General features: G+C 55.8%; 2 protein-coding genes across 4 annotated transcripts in view; both read right to left on the bottom strand.

Annotated features, from left to right (window-relative positions):
* Positions 1–6,032: 6,032 nt before the first annotated feature.
* Positions 6,033–8,099, bottom strand: NRARP (NOTCH regulated ankyrin repeat protein). Its single transcript, XM_079324213.1, has one exon. It carries the CDS (start codon positions 8,001–8,003, stop codon positions 7,650–7,652), a length of 354 nt encoding a protein of 117 aa, XP_079180339.1. The 5' UTR covers positions 8,004–8,099; the 3' UTR covers positions 6,033–7,649.
* A 7,177-nt stretch (positions 8,100–15,276) lies between these two features.
* EXD3 (exonuclease 3'-5' domain containing 3) overlaps positions 15,277–22,958 on the bottom strand; it is a 252,914-nt gene continuing 245,232 nt past the window's right edge. For 2 of the 3 annotated variants that reach the window (XM_079324083.1, XM_079324084.1), the window contains one exon: positions 15,988–16,749. In XM_079324083.1, coding sequence (XP_079180209.1) covers positions 16,433–16,749 — 317 coding nt within the window. In that variant the 3' untranslated portion in view covers positions 15,988–16,432. Of the gene's footprint in view, positions 16,750–22,958 lie in introns of all 3 variants that reach the window. The other variant, XM_079324085.1, reaches the window with a different exon arrangement.

The following is a 22,958-nucleotide window of genomic DNA, read 5'->3' as shown; positions in this document are numbered from 1 at the left end:
GAATGAGGGGGAGCAGAGAGTGGAAAATGGGACGGGGGTGGCTCAGAGTTGTCACCGTAGCTGTGAATGTGAGCAAGGACAAATGTGAGGACCCACTGGGGATAGGCTCCCTGTCTGGGCACTGTGCCGGTGCCGAGGCCTGATCCTGGCACTGTGGCATGGGGCCAGGGCTGCCCTGTGCTCCCCAGCTCCTGACACAGGCGGGAAGGGGGTGCTGAACCAGCCCCTTCCTGTAGCCAAATCCCAGCTCCCTCGGGCCACCAAGTGCCCCAGGCTCCTGAGGCTGGTTTGGGGTCCCCCATCTGTGACCTCTGAAGCCTTCAGCAAGAGACCCAGTGAGTGTCACAGCACCGGCCAGCTCCCCGAGGGTGGTGGGCTGCTGGAATTCCAGCAATCTTCTGCAAGGGGCAGACTGGGCATGGGATAGGGCACTCAGGGAAGTCCTCCAGTCATACTGCAACTGGTAACTCCAGGAAAAGCCCTCCAGCCACTGGGTGACTGAGTGGTTTAGGCATAATTAAAGGAAATCAGAAGTCCAGTGAGCTGCCACCAAGCTCCTGCCCCAGCTGGAGGGGTGACTACACTTAGACTTGAGAGTCTAATCCAGGGCAGCCCTGAGGGCTGCACACATTCAGAGCCTGTTTGTACAACTGCATTAATGTGTTAGAACATTGTTGGGAACTGCATATGGGTAACAAGGGATTTTTCTCCTGGAGAAAACAAGAACAGAGATGACAGTCTTGGGGTGAAAGGGGGCTGCAGAGTCACTGCTTCCAAGCAAAGGCTTTCCTTGGTTGCAAGATACATTCAAAGCCAGGGTCTGTTCATTGTGCTGCCATGCTTCAGAGCACAAACCATCAGTCCCAGGGTGCTGCTCAGGCTCCCTGTGAAGGCTCAGCCTCAGCTGCCCCCTAAATGCATCACAGCAGAGCCACCGAATGTTGGTCCCCAATGTCCCCTCTGTGTGTGTCCCCTCCAGGCAGTGCTGTGCTGGGCTCTGCTCACTGGGCCCACTCTGTCACTGCTCCGTGCTCGTGTCCACGTCCTTCGTGCTAGAGTGAGGAGGGGCCAGCAGAGCCATGGCCATCCTACTGGAATAAACGTGCAGGGGAATTTTCCCAATAAACATAAAGGGGAATTTTCCCCTTCTGGGGAGCCTCTTCCTAAAAAGTGCCAGGAGGACACCACCAGCTCAGCTGGGCTGAGATCTGCCATCAACTGACAGTGCTGCTGAAGATGCTGCTCTCCTTGGCTTGCCCTCAGGGTCTGCTCCCAGCCACAGAACACTCTTGGAGTCAGGCTGAATGAGGACCTTTCAGTTAAAATAGTTATCCCAACCACTCCCAAACCCATCATGGCTCTCCAGCTGTCCAGCTTTGCCTCTCCATTCTTCTACCCATCTCTTACTCATCCATCCTTCCCAGCCAACCCTTCTCCCTGCATTCTTCTACCCCTCCATTGTCCCCAGTGATCCCCCCAGGCCCCTGCCATTCCTCTATCCTTCCAGCTAAGCACCTTCCACCCTTCCAGATCCAAATCCCATCCACTGTCTTCCCTAAAACCAGCCAAACCATGATGTTGCCCTGCTTGACCATTTCTTCTCAGGAAATCTGTTTAAACAAAAATAAAAAAATCAACTGAACCTACAGATCTGTGTACCACTCAGGTTGAGTCCCTGAAGTCACCTCTCCCTGGGCACCCTAAGATAGGTGCTTGTGGTGGCAGAGGAACAGGGCAGCTGCAGAGGTTTTGGGAAGAGATTTCTCCTTCCTGCACAATGGATCAGCATCATTCCTGGGGGCACTTGCTGTATCAAGGAGAAATTGAGGCTGCCTACACTGTGCTGGGAACATTCTGGGGAGAATATAGTCCTCCAAACCTGGGGGTCTGCCGTGTGACAGTGATTTCAGGGCATGGGGGATGGCACTGAAAATACCATGCTCACCTCATGGCAGTGCATGAAGCTCGTGTGCACCCTAAGAAGAACAGAAAATGACTCCATGCTGCAGGAACGGGATGACCTGGGATGGATATGGGGGACAGGACTTCTGCACCCAGTCTTGGCACCAAATACTACAGCAGCTTTGGTCAGCAGCAAAAACAGGCTGAAACCATGAGCTGTCCTATTCTGCATGATGCGCTGTGGACCCTGCTGCTGCTGATCATCCATCTATCTATCCATCCATCCATCCATCCATCCATCCATCCATCCATCCATCCATCCACAGGGATGGAGCCCAGAATGCCTTGAGAAGAGGCAAAAATTCTCAAGTTTGGAAATGAGGCCAGACTGTCTGGGTAGCCTGAGCCACTGACTCCTCGCCGGCACTGAACAGAAGTTGATTGTGATTTTTTTTTGTTAAAAATGGTAACTCCTCTTTGGACTGTCGGGCTGCGGCATTATCATAGTCATACAAACGCCCAACAAAGCATCTATTTAAAATGTCCTAAGTTTTGATTACAGCCAGTCCCCTCTTGCTTGCCTGGTCGCTGTCTTTCTCATTCATTACTTACTGTGTTAAGCTCTCTGAAATTCAAATAAAATCCCACCTCCTCCCCCGCATCCATATGCGATGGCTGATTCAGCCATGGCTGGGCTTGACGGATGAAGGGCAATAGAAGGGAAGACAAAGCTGTCAAACCTCTCTGGGCTGCGCTGACTTCCCATCGCCCCTAGCCGGAGGGGAGCCCGATCCATCTGGTTTGGAGTCAACAGCACAAACAAAAGCAAAAGACAATGTCAGGAAGCACTTGAAAGTTCAAATTCTTGCTTTGGTTTCTCTTGGAACAACAGCACCTATGTAATGCAGCTGACGGACAATGACATGCAGCCAGGGACAGGCAAAAATACCAGAAGAATGTGCTTACACCACTAAACAATCCAAAATTTTTAAGTGATTGGAACAAAAATAAAAAAGGGAAAGAAAAAAAGGCGGGGTGAAAGCCTTTGAAGTTCCTAGATTTCTTGGACAGGATTTCTGTAGAGGAAAGCTGCAAAGTGATGTGGCCATGGGCCTTAGGAAGAGTTGGCACCAGGGCAGCTGCTCCCCAGGGTGCTCAGCCCTGGGGCTGGGGTTCAGCTGTGTCCACAGCACATTTCCACTGCCAGAGCCATCACATGTTGGGAACATGGAGGGGCTTTACAGGGCTTGGCTCTGGGGGGCTGCCCAAATAAGGGGCTGCTGGAGACCCCAGCCCACCCCTTCCACTATGGAGAGAGGAGCCATGCACAGGAATGCTGCATTTCCCCAGAAAAACCTGTCCTTTGAGGTGGTGGCTGGCCCAGCCTAGGTCTCTGGGGCTCTGGGACAAGATGAAGGGTGAGAAGCTGCAAGGCTGAGGTGAGCCAGGTGAGGCCAGCTCTGTGAAATCCCAATGCAGGCGCCAGGACGAGGTTTTGCAGCATTCCAAGCAAAGGGATGAGGTTGGGAATATTTCTACCTGCAGGTGTGCCCTGGGGAACACAACCACTGTGAAGTTTGATGGCACAGGTTGCTGGTCAATGGCTGGAGAGGCGAGCTGTACTTGTCCCACACCCTCAACAGATTTGGAGTCAGCAGCAGGACCTGGGGTGAAGGACCCCCACCACCACCAGTGGTTGTGACTGATAGTTTTGGCATCATTTTTTTTCTCCTGCTCAAATCCATCTGGGTCACTTGGTGCAGGGCACCTGGGGACACCAGCTGTGTCAGTGTCAGGCACTGGCCCATGCTGGCAGCAGATGGCCCAGGGCTTGGCACATTAGAGTGGAGTTTGGCCAACCAGGAAAGGTCACACTGAGCATTTTCTCCAGGTTTCCCCCCTACTGTATTTGCAGGACGTGACTACTTGCATCCCTGGGAACCCACACTCAGAGCTAAACTGAGCACAGCATGAACTTCCCTTGGACTTAGGCATTTGCAGAGCTGGCAGAATTATTGATAGACAAAAAGCCTCATCTGACCCTCCCAGTAGTGCCAGAGAGGGAGGCTTGCCTGCATCATGCCTTCACAGGCCAGGCAGGGCCCAGCAGTGCAGGCACAGAGCTGGGGCTGCCTCTGCTCTTCCCCCTCCTGCAGCAGCTGGGAACGGCTCCAGAGAAGGGCTCAGCCCTGCACTGCTGCACTCTGAGCCACCCAGAGGACAGAGATGCCTTTGGGGAGGGAGAGCCCATGCTGACCCTCACCCTGTGCCCCTTCCTTGGGGCAGCTGAAGACACCACTGACCCCAGCCCCACAGCCTGAGGGGCCTCAAACCCTTGCTGGGGCCCAGGCTGGAATCAAAAAGCTGGGAATGTTCACAGGGAGCTGCGGGGTGCTCAGCCACACGGTCTTGGGTTGCAGCCCCAAATCCCGCATCCCAGGACTGGCTGCTGAGCTCTCTCCTCACTCTCTGGGGAGAAGTAGCTTCTTTAGGAGTGTCTCAAACAGCACATGCCCATCTAGCACCAGGGTTTGGTCTGAGTTATCACCCCTCTACCAGCCTCTGAATGCTGAGACAGGGCAAACCAGGACACCTCTGAGCCCAGTCAACTTCCTCCAACCTGTGGGGAGGAACCACACTTCCTCCCAAATCCACCCCAGCCATTCCCCTCTAGGGGTGCACCCAAAACCAGAATAGCTGCAGGTTTCACACCAGAAGAGACACCTGGGGTCCCAGCCAGCCACCCCCCACCACAGGAAACAGCCAGCATTGCCAATAACCACGTGGAAAAGAACAAACAAAACAGCCTTGGGGTTTTTTATAAAAAGATCAATGAAAAATTTATTTATAAATTTCGCACTCTGGGGCTACACATCTATATCATACACTCAGGAATATGCTGTACTGTACAGACTTTATCCAGTTAGAAATGATCATATAGTGACCCACAAACAGCTTCAATATAAGCCTAAAAATTCTTAACATTAATTAACATAATTAAAAAAGGTATTCGCATCTAAAGAAAAATCTACAGAAAAACTCCTTTCTGGAGCAATCTGTGCATCAGCTTCAATGTCTGCTTATTTCACTGACATTATCAATATATTCTTCTTACAAAAATAATAATAATAATTAAAAAGATGACTGCTGGAAGGCAACCAGTCATGCACAAAAGAGCCTCCCCCACCTGCCTCTTTTATTTTTTTCTTGTACTCCCCGTTTTGGCGTGAAGGGTCAGCAGCATGATGAGCCAACAAGGGGGGTGGGGGGACCCTCATTTCAATTTGAATCAATCTGCATCCCTTTTACTTCTCAGGATCAAGAGAGACGGGGGTGTGGGGGTTGCATAGAAAATTGAAACTCTAGGGACTAGGAAGGGCAGCAGCTTTTCAGTAAAATACAAAGGGATGTAAAAATACATCAACTCACAATTTCAGAGCAAACCCCCTTCCCCGACGTACAGTTTCACAAAAATCTCAGCGTGTCTAAAGCTCCAGGAGGCTGGAAAGGAACAATACTTTTCTTAAACAACTCACCCAGCAATTCACACAGGAGATTCACAGTCTCAATAGGTATTTTATAAAAATATAAATATGGGTTACATCATGTTGTCTTTACAACACTGGACAGAGCTCCCTTTAGACTGGGTTTATAACCAAGATTTCTTTTTTAAAATCCATCTAGAACTCGGCTTTACAATACATTTTTTAATATCATGTCATAAATGTTATGACATTTCATTGTGGCAAATCCATTTACGTAAAAAAAAAAATAAATGTGCAACCATCTGGTAACAACGATAAAACCTCACTAGGAAAGGTCTTGTTCCCACCCCGTAACTATCGCACAGAAGCACCAGTGGAAGTGCTGGACACCCCCTTCCATGCTCACAGAAAGACTTCAGCCAAGCAGTTACTTGCAAATTACAGCAATAACAGTAGACACTTTTGACAGGGCTTTTTTTTCTTTCCCTTCTTTAAATCTGGAGCTTTTGAAATCATCTCAAATTGTTGAAATGGACAAAGAGCAAAACGAAAAAACCCAGCAAAACACAAACAACTGCAAGTGAAACCATCAGAGACAGCAGAATATTCAGTGCAATGGGAAATAATCAGGGCAGATTCTAGGGGTTGTTTTCTTGTTTTGTTTTAAGACTAGCAAAAGAAAAAAAGTACAACAAAAAAAAGCATATATCCCAAACCACATTTTTGAAACACTCACCACCAGCTTCAAACAAAACCAGGCTCACAATCTTCACCCACAAATATATACAGACATGATAAATAGGTAAGACACAACCCCAATAAACCAGCAGGTAACTATTTTCTTTTCTCTCTTTTAATCAGAATGGTTTGGATGCAGGGAGCAAGAGAGGAAAGAGCAGGGAGATGGCAGTGATGTGGATGGCTTTAGTGCAGATGGGGAGAAGAGGGCTGAAAGACCAGAGGGAGAAAGGAGACTTCTGAACTTTTCTGCATTTTCCAAAAGGATGTTCTTGTGCCATAGCAATAAAAAAGCAGCATTTGCGATTATACGTGCAGTCACTTCAAAATGCACCTTCAGGTGGCTCGCTCTGCTTCCTCCCTTTCCTTTATAAGGATACATACGGCAAAATATATATCTCCTATAAAAGGCGGGTGAGTGTACGTACATCAAGTGAATCGTTCTGCATTGAGAAGTGTTATCCAAGTTTCACCAAAAGAAAAAAATAAAAGTTCCCAAACTCTTTTCAGTAGTTTTCCAGCATCTCTGTAGGCAGCAGAGAGCGCTCACGCCCCTTTTCTGTGCAAAAGCAAATCCTCTGCCTCTAGAGTTTATTTCACTTTTTTTTTTAAAGAAAAAAAAACAGTCCAGGATTTGCTAATCCCCCTTTACAAACATAACCACAAGGACTCAATGTCTTTTCCCGGGATCTCACGTGTGCTAAACAGATTCGTGGAGCGGGTGAGGACACAGATTTTCTTCAGACACCCAGGGAAGAACCAAAGCAGAAAACCCAATGCAAAATCAACCAAACTCAAGAGTAACCGGGGTGAGAAAACCACGTCTGTCATATTCCAACGGAGTCGCCTCGACAAAAGAAGTCAGCGGTGGGAAAACACTGGGAGAACCTTGGAGAGGAAGAAGACTTTCCTGCTCTTCCTCGCCAGGAAGGCCGCGGCCAGCCGGGAGCCCCAGCCCACGGAGCATCGCGCCCGGGGCCGGGGCTGGCACCAGAGGGGGGACCCCAGCACCAGTGGGGGGTCTGAGGGGTGGCTTTTGCGGGGCGTTGAAATGAATTCGTTTCTGAGCCAGAGCACTTTAAATGGGAGGGTCGAGAGCGAGGGGGGCGGGGAGGGGGATTAAATATTAGCAGAGACGGAACGGGGGGTGTTAAAGCATCTGGCCAGATGTCAAACTGAAACCGTGAATACTGTGAGTGCAGCCGAGGTAGATGGAGGAAAAAACCCATGTTACAGTAGGAAACGACCCTTGGAAAATTTAAAAAAAACCAACCAAACAACCAAAAAACTTAAAAATGTAGAAGCGGTGGCGTGTTCTGCGTGGGGCCCCAAATCTTCGCCAAATCCCCCCCGGTCGGGGGCGGGAGCAGCTCTGGCGGCCGGGGGAGAGAGGAAGGCTCCCGGAATCACCGGGGGAGCGGGAGCCGGCATCGCCGGGGGAGCGCGGGGTGGGGGGGACCCGGCATCACCGCGCGAGCGGTCCCGGCAACACCGGGCGAGCGGAGCGGCTGGGCAGTCCCGGCATCACCGTGCACCGGCGGAGTATTTGGCCTTGGTGATCAGGTAGAGGACGATGTCCTGGTGGCCTCCGAAGGCGGCGATGTGCAGGGCGCTCCAGCCGTCGCGGTTGGCCAGACGGATGTCGGCGCCGAACTTGACCAGGAGCTTGACGAGCTCGAGGTTACCGTCGATGACGGATTGGTGTAGAGCCGTCTGCCCCTCGGGCCCGAAGGAGTTGACGTTGAACTCGCAGTTCGTCATGTTCTGCAGCAGCGACTGCAGCTCCTTGGTGTTGCCGCGCCGCACCGCCTCCTGGAACACCCGCTGGCTGGGGGGCGGCGGCGGCGCCGCGCACGGCGACACCTCGCTCTGGCTCATGCCGCCGCCTCGGCCCCGCCGCCCCGCATGGACGGCGACGGCGGCGCCCGCCCGGGCATGCGGCGGCGGGCGGGCGGTGCTGCGGCCGCTGCCGGGGCTAGGCTGGGGTGCCGCCGCTGCCGCCGCCGCGCCCCGGCCCCGCCGCGCCCCGGCCCCGCCGCTCCTGCGCTCGCTGCTCCACTACCCGCGCCCCGCGCCTCTGCAGCACCCCGGCCCGCGCGCGCCTTTTACCCGCCCTTTTATTTGCATAACAATGGCACGGCCGCGACGCGCCGCGGGGGCGGGGCCGCGGGCCGCGCGTCTATTGGCCCGAATGGGCGCGAGGGGCGTGGCAGAGCGGGGGACACGCCCCCCTCGCGGGATGAGCGGGACGGGCGCGGGCGCCGCGCGCGCTGCGAGGGAAGGAAGGAGGGAGGATGCGATGGGGGGCGCTCCCGCCTCGGCTTCGCTCGGCCCCGCTCGGGGCTGCGCTCGCGGGTCCGCTCGGCTCCGTCCGGCTCGGCTCGGCACCCCCAGCCAGCACCCGCAAGAATGGCGGTCACCAAGGGGCTGCGGTTACCTCCGGTTTGGGGTGACACCGTGTCGCTGCGGGTTTGTGTCCCCATGAGTCACAGAGCAGAACGGGGCTCAGCTCGCGGGGTCCATCCCCTCTGCGGGCTCCCTGGGGGGTATGCACTGGGTTTCAGGGATCCAGGGATGAGATTGATTTAAAGAGGAAAAGATGCAGCCTCTACTATGACCTACCAGTCCTGGAGTGGCTCAATTCGGCTGCCCGGGACTTTATTCGGGGTCGGACCCGCTGCCCAGCCCATGACCACGTTCCCATTTGCTGGGAGCTGTGGACACCGCAGGAAGGCGGAAATGTGGGGGAAAAAAATGCCGAAAACAGCGCATCAACCAGAAACGATTCTGGGGGAACCTCCGGCGGGGCTCTCTTCCTCCCCCACTCACCCCCCTCTAACCCCTCCTGTTCCCGTTTGGTCCCCGGGGAGCAAACGGCGGGTCCAGGTGGGAAGCGGCGCTCCCGGGCCAGCTCCCACCGCCTCCCGGCATTTGGTCAGCCGGAGAGGGCGGGAGGTGCGGGAAGAGAGGAAGGAGTGTGTCATAAACCGAGGTGACAGCAGCCGCGCCGGGGCAGCTGGGTGGCAAGCTGCTGTCACCTTGCACTGCTGGTGTGTCCTTTTGGGGAGGGAAAGGGACAAATCGGCCAACTGCTAAATTCAGCCCCAGCCGATAGAAAGTGCCGTCACGGAGTGTCTGTCACACAGCTGGAGGACAGTGGCCTTGAGCTCCGAGTGTGACTTGCCCCATGGCCTGTTCCCGTGGCTTTTCCCAGCAGCTGGAGTGGCCTGCCTTATCTGGGTCCTTTCCCCATCTGGATATAGGCTGTAAGGAGTTGTTGCAGCAGCTCCTCATTTTCCCTTCATAAACGGTCTGCTTTTCTAACTCAACTTCTGCAGCTAGGTGTTCTCATGCCTATACCCATACCTTCCCATCTTCATCTTCCCATCCTCCCATCTTCACATATGTTCGCATCTTCAGATCCATCCCCATCTCCATGCCCATCTCCCCATCTCCATCCTGTCCTTGTCTCTACCCTCATCCTATGCCCACGCACACCTCCATCTCCATCCCCATCTCCAATTCCCATTCCCATTCCCATCCCCATCCACCCCATCCCCATTTCCTCACCCTTGCCTTTCCAATGCTCCTCTCATCCCAATCTCTGTCCCAGTTTCACCTGTCTGGTCTCTGACTTTTGGCTTCCCCGGGCCAGAGCTCTCCCCATCACACCTCTTTAATGTGAGTGTGTTGTAGTCTATCGTTCTCATGGAATAGGAGGGATTGGAATGTTACTGCTGCTGGGGGCTGCAGACCCCCCTCCCCCCGCTCTCCCGTGCCTGTGCAGCTTCTCCCTGGATGTCCCTGTGCCGCTGGGGGACGTGGGGCCACTGCAGCGCTGGCACCGGACACAGATGGGCTCAGGGCTTGAAGCTCTGGGGGTCGGTGCAGGAGTCAGGCTTGCCGAGGACAGTGAAGAGGAGTCACCCCCGCTTCTGTCCCGTCCCCCTGAGGGCCCTGTGCCGGGCAGCAGGCGATGGTTCTGTCCCCATCACCCCAGCCATGGTGTCAGCTGGAATCACCAGCGGCGATCCCTGTCCTGTCTCCTGTGTCGGCTCGCCGCGGTGAGCGGCGGGACGTGCCGTGACTCACGGTGACTCACGGGAGCTCCGCTTGTGCCCGGGGGCCGGCACAGCCCGGCAGTGCAAACAGCGTGCGGGGAGCGCCGGAGCCACCGCAGCCCGCGACCGTCCCCTGGCACTGATCCCACCCAACCCATCATGGCAAAGCTGGAAAAGGGAAGGCAGTGGGGGTAGTGCGGCACCCGGACGTGGGTGCGAGGGCCTGGGTGTCGGGGCTCTGGTCTTCTTGGCTCGCCCTCTCGTTTTTGCTCCTAAACATCCCGGGACAGCTGATTTTGTCTTTATCGGCCGTATTCTGCGAGGTGTGGAGCCCTGTGAGGGAGCCGTGGGAGAGTGGGAATTGCTCACACCTCCCCGGCCTGGGGCTTGGCCAGAGTTACATCCTCGCAAACAAATCTGCATTTGCCAGTGACACTGGTGAGAAAAAGAGCCCGGGCAGGGACCCAGCCATGCAAATGTTCGGGACTGGCAGGTGGGGGCAGGACTCGGCCTGGGAGCGGGGCCAGAGAGGGAGGGGAAAAAGAGCGAGAAAGAGGGGGATGGGGGGGGGGGGGGGGGGGGGGGGGGGGGAAGGAAAATAAAAAGACAAATTTGAAAAGCTGCATTTCAACTCCAGTTTGTACCCAGCTCTGTAACTGGAGAGGAGCCGGGCTAGGCTCCCCGCACGGCTCTGCTGCCCGCCGGCCGCCAAGGGGCTGCCAGGGGCCGCGGCCGGCGCTCGGAGGCCCCTGTCCTCACTTCATGGGGCTCTGCAAAACCAGTAGTCCCACCCAGTGATTTACCCGCTCTCTTCTGAGGCGAGGCGAGGACGTGGCGGGAGGCGGGGAAGGGCCCCGAAGCTGCGATGCCTTAAGCGAACGGTCACGCCGAGAGGCGCGGAACAAATTTCCCCTCCTCAGGAGACGTGACGGCCAAATTTCCCCGTGCCCTTGAGAGCCTGCGGGAGGGAGAAAGGCCGGCTGCCACCGACATCGCCGGCGGAGCTCAGAGCTGCCCCGGGGCTGGGCGCGCTAGGCTGGGCGCCTCGCAGCCCTTTACCAAAAAAATCCCAGCGGGTCATGCCCATCCTCCCGGCCAGGCGGACGCGGCATCGAGAGTCCAGCCACCCCCCGAGGCCTCCTTGCAGAGAGCCGGAGAGCCAGGGGGACGGATCCGGGGCAGGCGGCGAGGGGGCGTGCCCCTACTTAATTCATTAAAATGTGTCGGAGAGCGTGGGAAAGACGGGAGCTTTTCTTCCCAGCACAGAGCCTCAGCAAAAGGCGTGCGAGGGAGAGCGCCCTGCCCGCTCGGCTCCTCGGAGCCGGAGGAAGCGCGGAGGTTTCCTCCGCCGCTGGCCACGCCGGCGCTTCGCCTCCCGACATTTTGGCAAAGCGGCTGCCGGAGCCCCGGTGGGGAAACGCGGGGCTTGGCCGGTGTCGCCTGCACCACCGCGGAGATGTGGGTGTGGGGATGCAGGGAGCCCACCCGGGGCTGTGGCTGCTGCGTGGGAACAGTCTCCCTTGTGCGGATTCACCTTTGGGGGCAAGAAATGGGATCACTGTCCCTGGTGGGGAAGAGCTCAAGGGGGGGTCTCAGGGGACACCCGTGCTCCGTGTGGTCTGAGGGGTGCACAAGCAGGGGCTTGGCCGTGGGATTGGCCTCATGCTTTCCCCATGGACACATCACACACGGAGCCTTGGGTGGCACCCACACTGTGCCTAGGCGGGCCTGGCCCCTGCCAGCCCTGCAGGCAGAGCTCCTGAAGGCAGAGCTGGGGGTTTGCAAGGGAAACCCCATGCTCTTGCGGTGAGGACGTGTGTGGGTGCCCTGTGTCTTCTGCAGGGAGCACAGCACCACAAGAAAAGCTCTCATGAGTAGTTTGGGAAGTTCTGTGGACAAGAGCATCCTCCTGGGGCTCCCACACCACAGGGGCTTCTGCAGGAATATCGTTTGAAGACTGCCACTTCCCACGGATGTCATCCTAGATGGTGCTCTGCATGGTCCCTCCCTCCCAGCCTGTGATAAACAGGATTTAAAACCTGAGTGAGTCTCAAGCAGGATCATAACACTACACGTAGTCATTGTCCTCTGGGGAGCATGCAGGCAGGGGTGTCCCTGGCTGGAGGATGTGGTGCTGGGCTGTACAGTTTGGCTTATCTAATTGCAGCTTGGCCTTTAACCACTCCAGTGCTTCATCATGTCAGTCCTTATCCTGCTGGAAATGCTGCAGCTCTTCTGAGGTAGCCTGTGTCTGACAGCACAAAAATGCTTCTGGAGCAGAAGGCCACCAGCTAGGACACACTTGGAGCTGGAGAATTTCTGCCTGGTGCCACAGGCAGGGATCTCTGGCTGCACAAGTATCTTGGTGCTGCCAGGCCATGCTGAGACATCCCCTTGACTGATGTCCCTATGGCCATTGAGCACAGATTCTCCAAACTGCCATGGTTCCAGCCTCTATTCTGCTAAACTGACCACCTGGTGTGCTGGCAGCTGCTTGTAGGCTTCTGGTCCTGGAAAACTGGCACATGGAGGGACCATATCTTCACTTTGCAGGTGCTGATACACTTGGTTGGAGACACAGACCTTGGTTTTATGTACCCTGGGCCAACATCCCCACCTTTGGGCCACAATTATTTTGTCCAGGATTGAATCCAGTGTCAGTGCAGGGTTTCGGTACAAGCAAATTGCCATCTCCGAGACACATGGTTCTTGGGGCCATTTATCACAGAATCACAGACTGGTTTGGGTTGGAAGGGATCTTTAAAACTCATCCTGTTAAACCCCCTGCCATAGACAGGGACACCTGGCACTATCCTAGCTTACTCCAAGCCCCATCCAGCCTGGCTTTGGACACTTCCAGGGATGGGGCAGCCATCTGAGCAATCCATTTGGTTGCACTCCATGGCCACTCCTTTGTGGTGGCTGTGGGATGGGTATATGTTATCCTCCTGCTTCCACTGCAGAGCTCCCTCAGAAGACTCCTTACAGCTCACCAGGAGTGGCCTCTGTACCTGCCGAATGTTTCATGGGGACCCCAGGCTCAGGGGTGACACAGCCATAGCCCCCATGGGACACATGCCTGGTGAGTGACAGAAGCTCATTTGCTTAAGGGTCATGCCCATATATTGGCAGGTTGATGGGAAGGGTCTGGTCCCAGGCTACTCCCCAGTGAGCAAACATTCCCTGACTGATGCAAATGTCCCTCCTTGACAAACACCTCTCTCCTCTCCCGTCACTGTGAGCAGTGACCCTGCCCTGTGGGAGCAGCATTCCTGCAGTGTGGGACAGTACAAGAGCCAGAGCTCACAGCCAGCTCAGGCTGGATCTGTGTCCAAACCCATATTGGTTTGTTTGAAAATGGCAGCCAAGCAACTGGGAGTTCAATTGCAGCATCCAGCTGGAAGAGTGGCTCCAGGATGAGGGTGGGCAGTGGTACAGCCCCTGTCCTTCTCCTCCCATGCCTCACTGGTGCTTTAGGGACCAACCAGCCCTAGTTCAAGGAACAAAGTCACGTCAGGGAACATTGAGCTGATTTCTGTGAGCCGGTCAAATATGTGGTGAGGTTTCCGCTGCAGATTACAGGAGGAAGGAAGTTTGTTCAGGGATGGGGATAAGGTGGGGGAGAAGGGAGGGAAGTGCATTCCTGCCTGATGGGGAACAATGTTGATATATCCATTTGTAAACTAAAGCTGGCCTGAGCGTCAAACACCTTGTCCCTTTCAAACTCTGAAGGATGTGCAGGAGTACACAAGGAGAGGAGAGGAACCGCCCAACATCCGATGCAGCATGTGGTTTCCCAGGGCTGAGGGATGGATGCTGCTCAGCCAGATCTCATTCATGATAAAGAGCAATAAAACCCTTCCGCAGTGCTGCTTTATCCCAAGGTCCCCTCATGATCACATCCTGTCATGCAAAGGCAGGTGCTGAGCACAGGTGAAGCAACCAGGGGATCCATGGGCTCTGGAGTGGGCAGCCCACCCAGGGTGCTCATCCCTGCCAGAACACTGCCAGGGCTGCCCTTCCCACACAGGATCAAACAACTCCATAAAACCAAGGAGGGCTCATTACTGCCCTAATAAACGTTAAACATTAGTATGACACAGACAATAGGATTTTGTAATTATTTTTTTTCAAGCAGCCAGATAAGGAAACAATATTGTAAGCTAATTAGAAAGCTGCTTTAATTCCCTTTGATATGTATCCACTATTCAAAAAGGACAATTTATTACCTCCTGGATGCTCCTCAAGGCTGATCTGATGTGGAATTTGCTGTTGACCGTCTCTATGACTGGAGGTGACCTAGCTGCACACTTCCCACCACAGCACCACCTCCTGTGGGCAGCAGGAAGGAATGGGTGCTGTGCTGGGTGCTAGCCACAGCCCCTGTCCCCAGGAGCTGAATGGAATTCTGTAGGAGCTGTTTCATGCCAAGTTCACAGGTACACACCACTTGCTGAACTCTGCCCTGGATTGGTGTCCTAAACAAGTCCTAGCCATGGGATTCTGCCCTAGCACAGCCCTGACTGTAAGCACAAGAGCTCTCCCCTAAACTGGGGGAGCTCTCAAGCAAGATAAAGTCCTGGAGTTGGCCACGAGGTGACCCTACTGTCCCCGGGGATCAGAAGGAAGGCACCTCCTTGGCAGCTGTCCCTAGGGGAGGGACAGAGCCATGTGTCCCCATCTCCTGTGAGCTCCTCTCCACACTGGAAGCAGTGGCAGATGAATGTGAAAAACCCAGCTAGCAAAGGCCAGAAATGCCCACATGTGGTCACATGTGCATGTGGCTCATCAGCTTCCCCTAAAGAGGGTCTGGAAATGTTCATCCCATTTTGGAGAGGTTTATTTCATGGCGTGATGAAGCAACACACTGAGTGAGGGCTGGCAGTTGGAGGCTCTGCATCCTTCCTGCTTTGCCTCATCCCCAGTGTCTGTCCTCCCAGAACAAGCCCTGAAGAAGCAGGATGCTGACACGAGGATGAGCCTGTGTGGAGCCTGAGTGCTTGGGCTGCTCAGTGCCCAGTGCTTACAGTGTGGGGATGGTTGCCTTTTATGTAAAAGAAGAAAATTTAAAATGGATTTTTTTTTTCTTAATTGAAGCATTGATCCAGAGGGTGAGATGTCCCTGGGAGGAAGGAGCCCCTGGAACTGTGTGGCCAGGAGCTTTGGAAGCGGGAAAACGAGTCTGTAGGATGAACTGCCCGGGCAGGTGCATTGCTGACCCATAAATGTCACACCTCAGCCAAGAGCTCCTCAGGCCCTCTCAACAATAACAGCAGGGCCTGGCAGCTACCAGGTTTGAGGAGGAATTTTGCAGATGCTCCTCTGTTCAGGATGGAATGGTGTGAGCCTGGCCATGAATCAGAAGGCTCTGGACAGCAGCCCCCTAGAGCTGCAGGACCCAGCCTAGGATCTCCAAGGCACATGCAATCTCCTCTAGACGCTGGACAGTCTCACCAGTGATGCCAGTTCTTGGTACTGGTGGGCCCACACACATCACTACTTCTCCTGTGCACCCTGCACAGGGCTGTCCTGAGGCACCTCCCCAGGGAAGGAGGAAGCTGGCAGCTTTGGCACCAGTGGGAGCCCCCCAGGAGCAGCCAGGCCCTGCCTGGGCATCTCAGGCCCCAGCACAGGGGATGCAGGTGCCAGTGGGCATTGTGGTGCTCTGAGAGATTTCCATGAGCCCAGCAATGCTCAGCCTCCCCAGACCTCCATGTCTGCACCCACGAGCTGCTTCCAAGGAGTGCTGGGGGCGCAGGGTCAGGGTGAAGAGGATGCTGGGGATGGGTTGAGGTGTGACACATGGGCCACAGACTGGGAGTGCTCAGGATACTCTCTGCCCTGTGCTGCTGTTGGGGATGCAGCTCCTGCTCCCCCGTGAGTGAGTGGCAGAGGGGCACTGGGGTGAGTGCGTGTGCTGGGGTCAGCACTGATGGAGTGGGGGTTTGGTCAGCAGAGCTCTGTCAGCATCTCGCCACGAGTAGGTTGGAGAGGGGCAGAAATAAAACAAAGGCTCCATTCTTCAGCCACCTCTGTTTTAATTATCTCATGGAGGCCATGTACTTTTGGGCTGCTGCAAACCACCGGTGCATCTGTGACAGTGCTCTCCGTGGTGGATCCCAAAATGAGAGCTCCTCTCTCCCCACTTCCAGCCTCTCTCTGGAAACTCAAGGCCCAAAATCTGCTGAGGTTCCCCAGGCAGTCCCCATTCCCCTGTGGAGCCCATGTGCTTCCCCTCAGCTCAGGTCAGCTCAGCTCATAGACACTCTGTGTGTCCCCAGAGGTCACAAGCACATCCTGAAACTGGGAGACAACGCGTCCAAAATGGGACCCTTCCCAAAACACTTTCCCACAGTGGGTGCAGCAGTAGAAGTGGGTGAGCTCGGCTCTGTCCAGCACCCTGGGGGGGATGGCAGCGACCTGCAGGACCGTGTCCCCTGCTAACACTGTGGCTGCCCTGCACTGCTCCATCCCCTCTGCCTTCTCGCCTTGTGGGTCCCAGCCAGGCTGGGCTGTGTCATAGACTGGCACGGTGACATCGCAGCTCTGGCTCCCTGGGCAGCCTGTGGAGAGAGGAGACAGCAAATAAACCATCAGTCACTACTGTGATGAGCAGAATCTGTGCTCAACCAGGTGAGTGACCCTTGTGAGGGGCCTGTCATCCCTGCAAGGGTCCAGGCTGTGCCCTGCATCCCAGGGAGGAGCATCCCCTGAATGTGGGAGAGGCTGGTTGGTCACCAGCATCCAGCAGCTGCCTGCCCTAAGCGTGGCACCCGTACAGTTACTTGTTCCCCTGCAGCCACATGGCACCTCCTGCAGTTCCTCTGCCGTGTCTTGGGGTCAGTTCCAGTCTGGGTAGTGGCACCAATGCTGCTGCTGCTTTGGGTGCAGTAGTTTTGCCTCCCTGTCACAGGTCAGGCCGGGCTGCTCTCGGAGTGGGGCTGTGCCCCCACCCCCGGCTGCGTTATGGGGCAAACAAACAGCAGGGAAGCCTTTGCTGCTGCTTTAATTAACCTGCCAATGTCATCAGCTGCAAATGGCACCCACGACTCTCCGCGGATACGGGGCTTTGGGCTGTGTGTGAACCCATCCCAGTATGTGACCCCCCCCCGACCTGCCGCCACGTACCCTGGGCAAGGGGCACAGTGACGGGGGGCCATGTCCCCTGAGCTGTCCCCGCGAGTCCCAGCCCCGTCGCCCGGGAGCGGGGATCGCTGCCGTCGCACATCGGGTGCCCCGGTCCCGCAGTCTCGCACCCGGTGAGCGCTCTTCCGCCCGCAGGCTCCGGATCCGGGCAGCGGAAACCGAGGGCTGAGCTGCCTCCCATCCATCAGGGAGCCTGGCAGCCGGGAACCGGCTGCAGTTATTGCTGCGGGATGACTCAGTTTTGGCAGGGGGTCTGTCCTGCTCAGGCACCAATTAAGACAACAAAAGGCATCCTGCATTGCTCCAGCGGCACTTCTGGGATGTTCATCCGACCCTTTTCAGGATCACCCTGTCAGGAGCCAGCTGAGATCGAGAGGGACACCAGCATTCTCAGCTTCCCCTTCCCTCTATCCCAGAGCCGTCAGGAGGTGGGACATGCTGGGGATTATCGTGGGGGAGCGCACGGCTGGGAACAGCCCTGAGATGGCCAGACCATCCTGGCAGAGGTGCCCTGTCCTGGCAGAGTCAGTTCCCAGCCGTGCAGCGGGTCTGGGCCTGCCCATCACATGAGCAGAAAGAGCCACAGCCGGGGGAGGTGTGGAGGGATCAGCCCCTGGTTCAAGGGGGGTTCCCCAGACCCCTCCAAGACCTTCCATACCTTCCCAGGGAAGATGACCAGCCTGAGCTGGTACGGCATGGTCACCCCCAGTTCCCAGCACACCAATAGCCACATGCAATATCATGGCTGTCACTGGAGATGTTCTCAGGGGGGATTTGCAGGCCAGCTCTTCACCATCACATTGCCCAGCAGCAGCACTAGTTTGTAACTTGCACAAGGGGAAGCAATCCCAAGCCCCGTCTGAGACACTGGTCAACAGTTGGCTTCATCAGGGCTGTGCCCTGGGCAAGTGCCTCATGACACCACTCACAGGTGGGCCTTTCCTTCAACCTCTGCATCTGTTTTGGTCACTGGCATCTATCCTTAAATGGAGAACAATGGCCTCAATTTCCATTTTCTCCAATTTCTGGCAAGTGGTCAAATACCCAGGCTGCTCTTGGGAGATTCCTGAGCTGCCCAGAGCAGGGATGTGGAGGAGTTGTCCATTTTCCAGGGGCTCCTCCAGGATAAAGCCTGCCAGCGGGTGGCAGATCCTCATGGCAGGAACAGGGGCACTGTCCTCACCCTGTTCCCACCTCCCTCTGAACTGTGCTACTCCTGTTTGGCAGCATGGGGTGGCCTCAGCCTGAGCACCCTTTCTTCTCCTATCCTCCCTGCTCTCAAGCACCAGACCCTGAAGAGATTGACATCGACCTTGGATGGGACTTTTAGATCCAATGCAATGGAAATGACACTGACAGCACCCAGCACCCATGGCCAACAACTTTCCCCATTATGGAGCCTAAAATTTCCCTGGCGGGATCATGGCACCAGGACACTGATGGGACACTGACATTCTGTGTGCCTGCAGGGACACCGAGTAATTTTCCTCTCTTGCAACCTGCTCCCTCCTCTGTCCTGCTGCTGGTGGGCAAAGCCAATGGCAGACCCCTCCTTCCCTGCACGGGTATGGGAAACCTCCAGCTCCCCCAAACACCCAAATCCCATCCCCCTCCCCCCGGGCTCATGGGAAAAAGGCAGACAGGGAGGGAAAGTTCATCCCTTAAAAGCCTGAGAAGAGAAAGGCCGTGATGGTCACCCCGTAGTTTTGCCTTTGCTTGCACCAGCCCCCTCCTAATTGTGGCTCTTCAAAGGGTTGAAAATGCTACATCACTTCAAAGTGACCATTTCTGAATGAGAGCTTGTAAAATCCCTTCTCCCCCTCTCACCAAATTCTTCCCAGGGCTTTTGAAGATGCCTGTGCTCCCCTCACCGACAGGGTGAAAGGGCCACCAGGCGTCAGGCACAGGATGCCAGCCGGGCATGTGGGAAAACTGAGCTGGGAAAGGCTGGATCCCCTAGAAAAACAGGGGTTTCCTGGGGAAAGGGGGCAGTTTGAAGACGGGTTTTTTTTCTCTCCTTTCAGACAGGCAGAGGCCTCCCCAGTGGAGTCACGGCTCCCTTGGGAATGCAGCCCATCTTGCCTGGATGCTGCACACCCCAGAGTTACACCAGACATGGAGCAAAAGGCATGTGTAGGGTGCATGGGGCTGTGGGGAGCCCAGCGTGTCCTTCCAGGGTGCTGGGAGCTTGTCAGATCGGTGGCTTCCAGAGCTCTGCAAGGTTCACACCAAAGGCTGGATTGCCACTGCATCCCCACGGAGGAGAAAGGAAAGCGATTCCTTACCGAATCGATTTGAAACACTTCCTGGGAACTAATAATCCCATTATAAAACATCTTGAAAATAAAAACCCCTTCGCCTCTCATTCACCTCTCCCCCTCTTGGCTGGGTCACCCTGCGGATAACAGATCCTGGGTGAGACGCTGAGCCCTGCAGCCCCCAGCCCCCCAAGGCTGAGCACCCCCACGTGAGTGCCGCAGAGCTCCATGGACTGCAACAGCCATCCCCCTGCACTGTCCCCAAGTGGGCAGTGCTTAGCACAAGAACCATCTCCTCCTGCCTCACACGTGCTGCCCCCTCTCCTGTCAGAGGTGGACAGCTCCTGTCCACCTCTGCTTGCCTGTGGGAATTAATCCCACGGGAACAAGCAAAAACTGCTGCTGTTCCCACCATGATGTATCATTGCCAGGAAACCAGGGGAGAGGGAATGCTACAGCACCCCCACTCTGCTTATTTTTGCATCAGGTTCTTTCTGGAGCTGAGCAGGGATACTCTCAGTGGTGGGATCCCACCTCTGCACACACTTGTCACCTCTGCAGCAACCCCGCTTTGTGCTCAAGCCCCTGCTGTATGCCCCAGGGCAGGATGGCCCCACGCTTTACAAGGTGGGTGCAGCAGGAGCTCCCCAGCCTGGATTGGATCCCCTGCATTCAGCCTCCAGTCACCAGCACCAAGACAGTGGGGCAGACCCACACCAGAGGCTCATCCCACACCCTGGGCACTGACCAGGCTCTGGGCAGTCCAAGGAACCAACAGTCCCTTCACCTGGGGGGACATGGTAGCATCTGGAAACCACAGCCACAGGGTTTACTGTGATAGTCCCACAAAACCCCTGAACTATTGCCACAGGGAGGCTGTGGGGACAAAGTGATTTGTCCCAGTATTGTTGCAGCTCCATGTGCCCCCCTGCAAGATCCTGCTCATGGACATGGGGCTGAGCCCAGTGGGATGGACATAGGACAAGACATGGGCTGCCTGCTGTGGGCAAGGGCATACACATGCCCACACATAGAGGGGCTCCTAGTGGGGGTCACATTGAAAGGCCACTGTGATGGTGACACTGGTGGCCTGTAGTCCCTCCAGCCTATTCTGTCAGCTGCAATGCTGCAGTGTTGGGTCAGCATTACTGGGACAGCCACTGGGACTTCCACATCAGGACAGGGGGGCACAGCAGAGACAGAGCACATTCGGGGAAAACCTTTGAACCTGAGCCCATTTCCCTTTCCCAGCCTACACCGCCCTGATTTGGCTGGGAACAACCTGCTCCCAATGTGTGAGCCCTGAACACCCCCAGGGTTTCAGTGTCACGGTGGTAGCAAACAATTTCCCAGGAAGCCAGGTACTTCTGCCCAAAATCCTGCCCCACGGGTCCTGTTTCTAGCCCAGGTCCCTCTGTGCCACCCCTGCCCATACCAAGGCCTTGGGGCGAGGAGCCGGGTGCCTGTCCCAGCTGGCTCAGGCAAGCACCTGGCAGCTCCTGCTGCTTCTGGAGATGCAGTCTTGTGCCAGCCCTGAGCCCTGTGCCAGCCCTGAGCCCTGTGCCAGCCCCAAGCCCTGCAGCCGCCACAGCCAGAGCCATCGCAGCGGTGTGGGGGGCTCGGTCACAGCCAGAGCTGGGGGGTTTGGGAGAAAGCTCACAGCTTTGTGGAGTCTTTGCTCAAGGCTGGATGCAGACCTGGGAACAATCTTGGAGTACAAAGGTGCATGGGAAACCTCGGCCATGGTGAGAGATCAGCCTGATAAGAGGAGCTAGGAGCCTGAGAAATGTGCTGATTGCAGAGCACTGAAGATACCTGGTTATCTTTTCCTCCTCGATAAGGCAGATAAGCAAAGGACAAAGGACTCTGGATTGTGCAACCTGGGCTGCAGCAGTCGGGCCATGATCTTAAGATGTTCCCAGGGTGGAGGAGGGAGAATGAGCTCAAGTAAGAGGCAGCTCCAGCTGCTCACAGCTCCCCGTGGCGCTGTGAAGAGGGCCCTGCCAGCCCCTGTGCCCTGTGCTGGGCTGCAGCAATGGTCTCCGGCTCTGAATGGCCCCAGCTCTTTCCTGGGTCACGGTGGGCACAGCGCCCCTGTCAGCAGGCACAGCAGAGCTCTGCAAACCAGCAGACACAACAATGTCACCGAGTCCCAGCCCTGCCATGCTTTTCCATACGAGCAAGTGAAATTCTGCTGAAGAGGGAAAGCTGGCAGAGCACAACCCACCTGAGCCTGGGGAGTGTTTCTGGCTAGTGTCACCACTGCAGCCAGGGCCCCATCCCTGCCCCACTCGGGCACATGAGGATGCTCCTGTTATTCTGTTGCACCCTGGAGAAGAGAGAGCATGGGGTTGCCTAAGAGGAGAGAGGATCCCCTGGATCCAGGGGTGCAACCCCTCAGGAACCCATCCCCTTCCACACAGAAATGTTCAGAGCAGCCTAAGACAATGCGGGTGCCTTGGCCCCACAAATTGAATCGGGTACAAGGCAGTGAGGATTCATGGTTGAAGAACTCTCCTGGGACAAGGACCTATGTCACACCTTTCCCACATGGCAACCAGACAAGTGTCATGCTCACAGCAAAGCCAAATACTGTAGATCAGGGAAGCCTCCAGCCGCAGGCTTTGGGCATGCAGGGGGCTCTTCCTGCCGCCCATGAGAACTCCTGGCTAAGGGGAGCAGGTCCCACCAGCCCTTCCCTCACCTGCCCCAGTGTGGTGGCTGTAGAGGAGGGACTATCCTGATGCCACCCCAGCCTGGAGCTGCCCCCCAGCCTTCCCCACACCACAGTCTGCAGCTCTGCCTCCTGTCTGCCTGTCTCCCAGGCTTGGGGTGGAGTTGAGGGCTGAGAAGGGAAAGAAATCTCAAGTCATTGCTCAAGCTGGCAGGGGCAAGGTGGGTGCCCGAGCTGCCTGATGCCATCCTACCACCCAGTACAGGGACACTCCAATTACTCCTCCAGCCACACCTGGGGCCATATGGGACTTATCCTGCACCTGTGACCACAGGCCCAGCACTGGCAGCTGGTCAGGGAGGGTGCCCACCCAGCATGGGAGTGGAGGATCCACCATACTTGGTCAGCACCACAGACCCAAGAGTAGCAGGATTCACTGTTTTCATCTTTTGCAGCACATTTTAGATGGTAAAGGGGGATTTTACAATTAAATTCACCTCCTCTGTTTGGCGCCTCCCAACCCGACAGAATGTGCTACATCTTTGCCTTTCCCAGAGACCAGATTTCATTTGGCAGAGCACTCACGGAGCTCTGGGGCCCTGTGCCAGATGGTTTTACTGCACTGACTAAGCAAGAGTTTCCTTGGCCAAAGAAGAGCCTGTGACACAGCTCATTCCCCTGGGTCACTTGAGAG

This window comes from Erithacus rubecula (genome assembly GCF_903797595.1).
Source record: "Erithacus rubecula genome assembly, chromosome: 21".
NCBI classification, from domain to species: Eukaryota; Metazoa; Chordata; class Aves; order Passeriformes; family Muscicapidae; genus Erithacus; species Erithacus rubecula.
The sequence above is the reverse complement of the archived record's forward strand: the minus strand, read 5'-3'. Positions and strand labels throughout refer to the sequence as shown.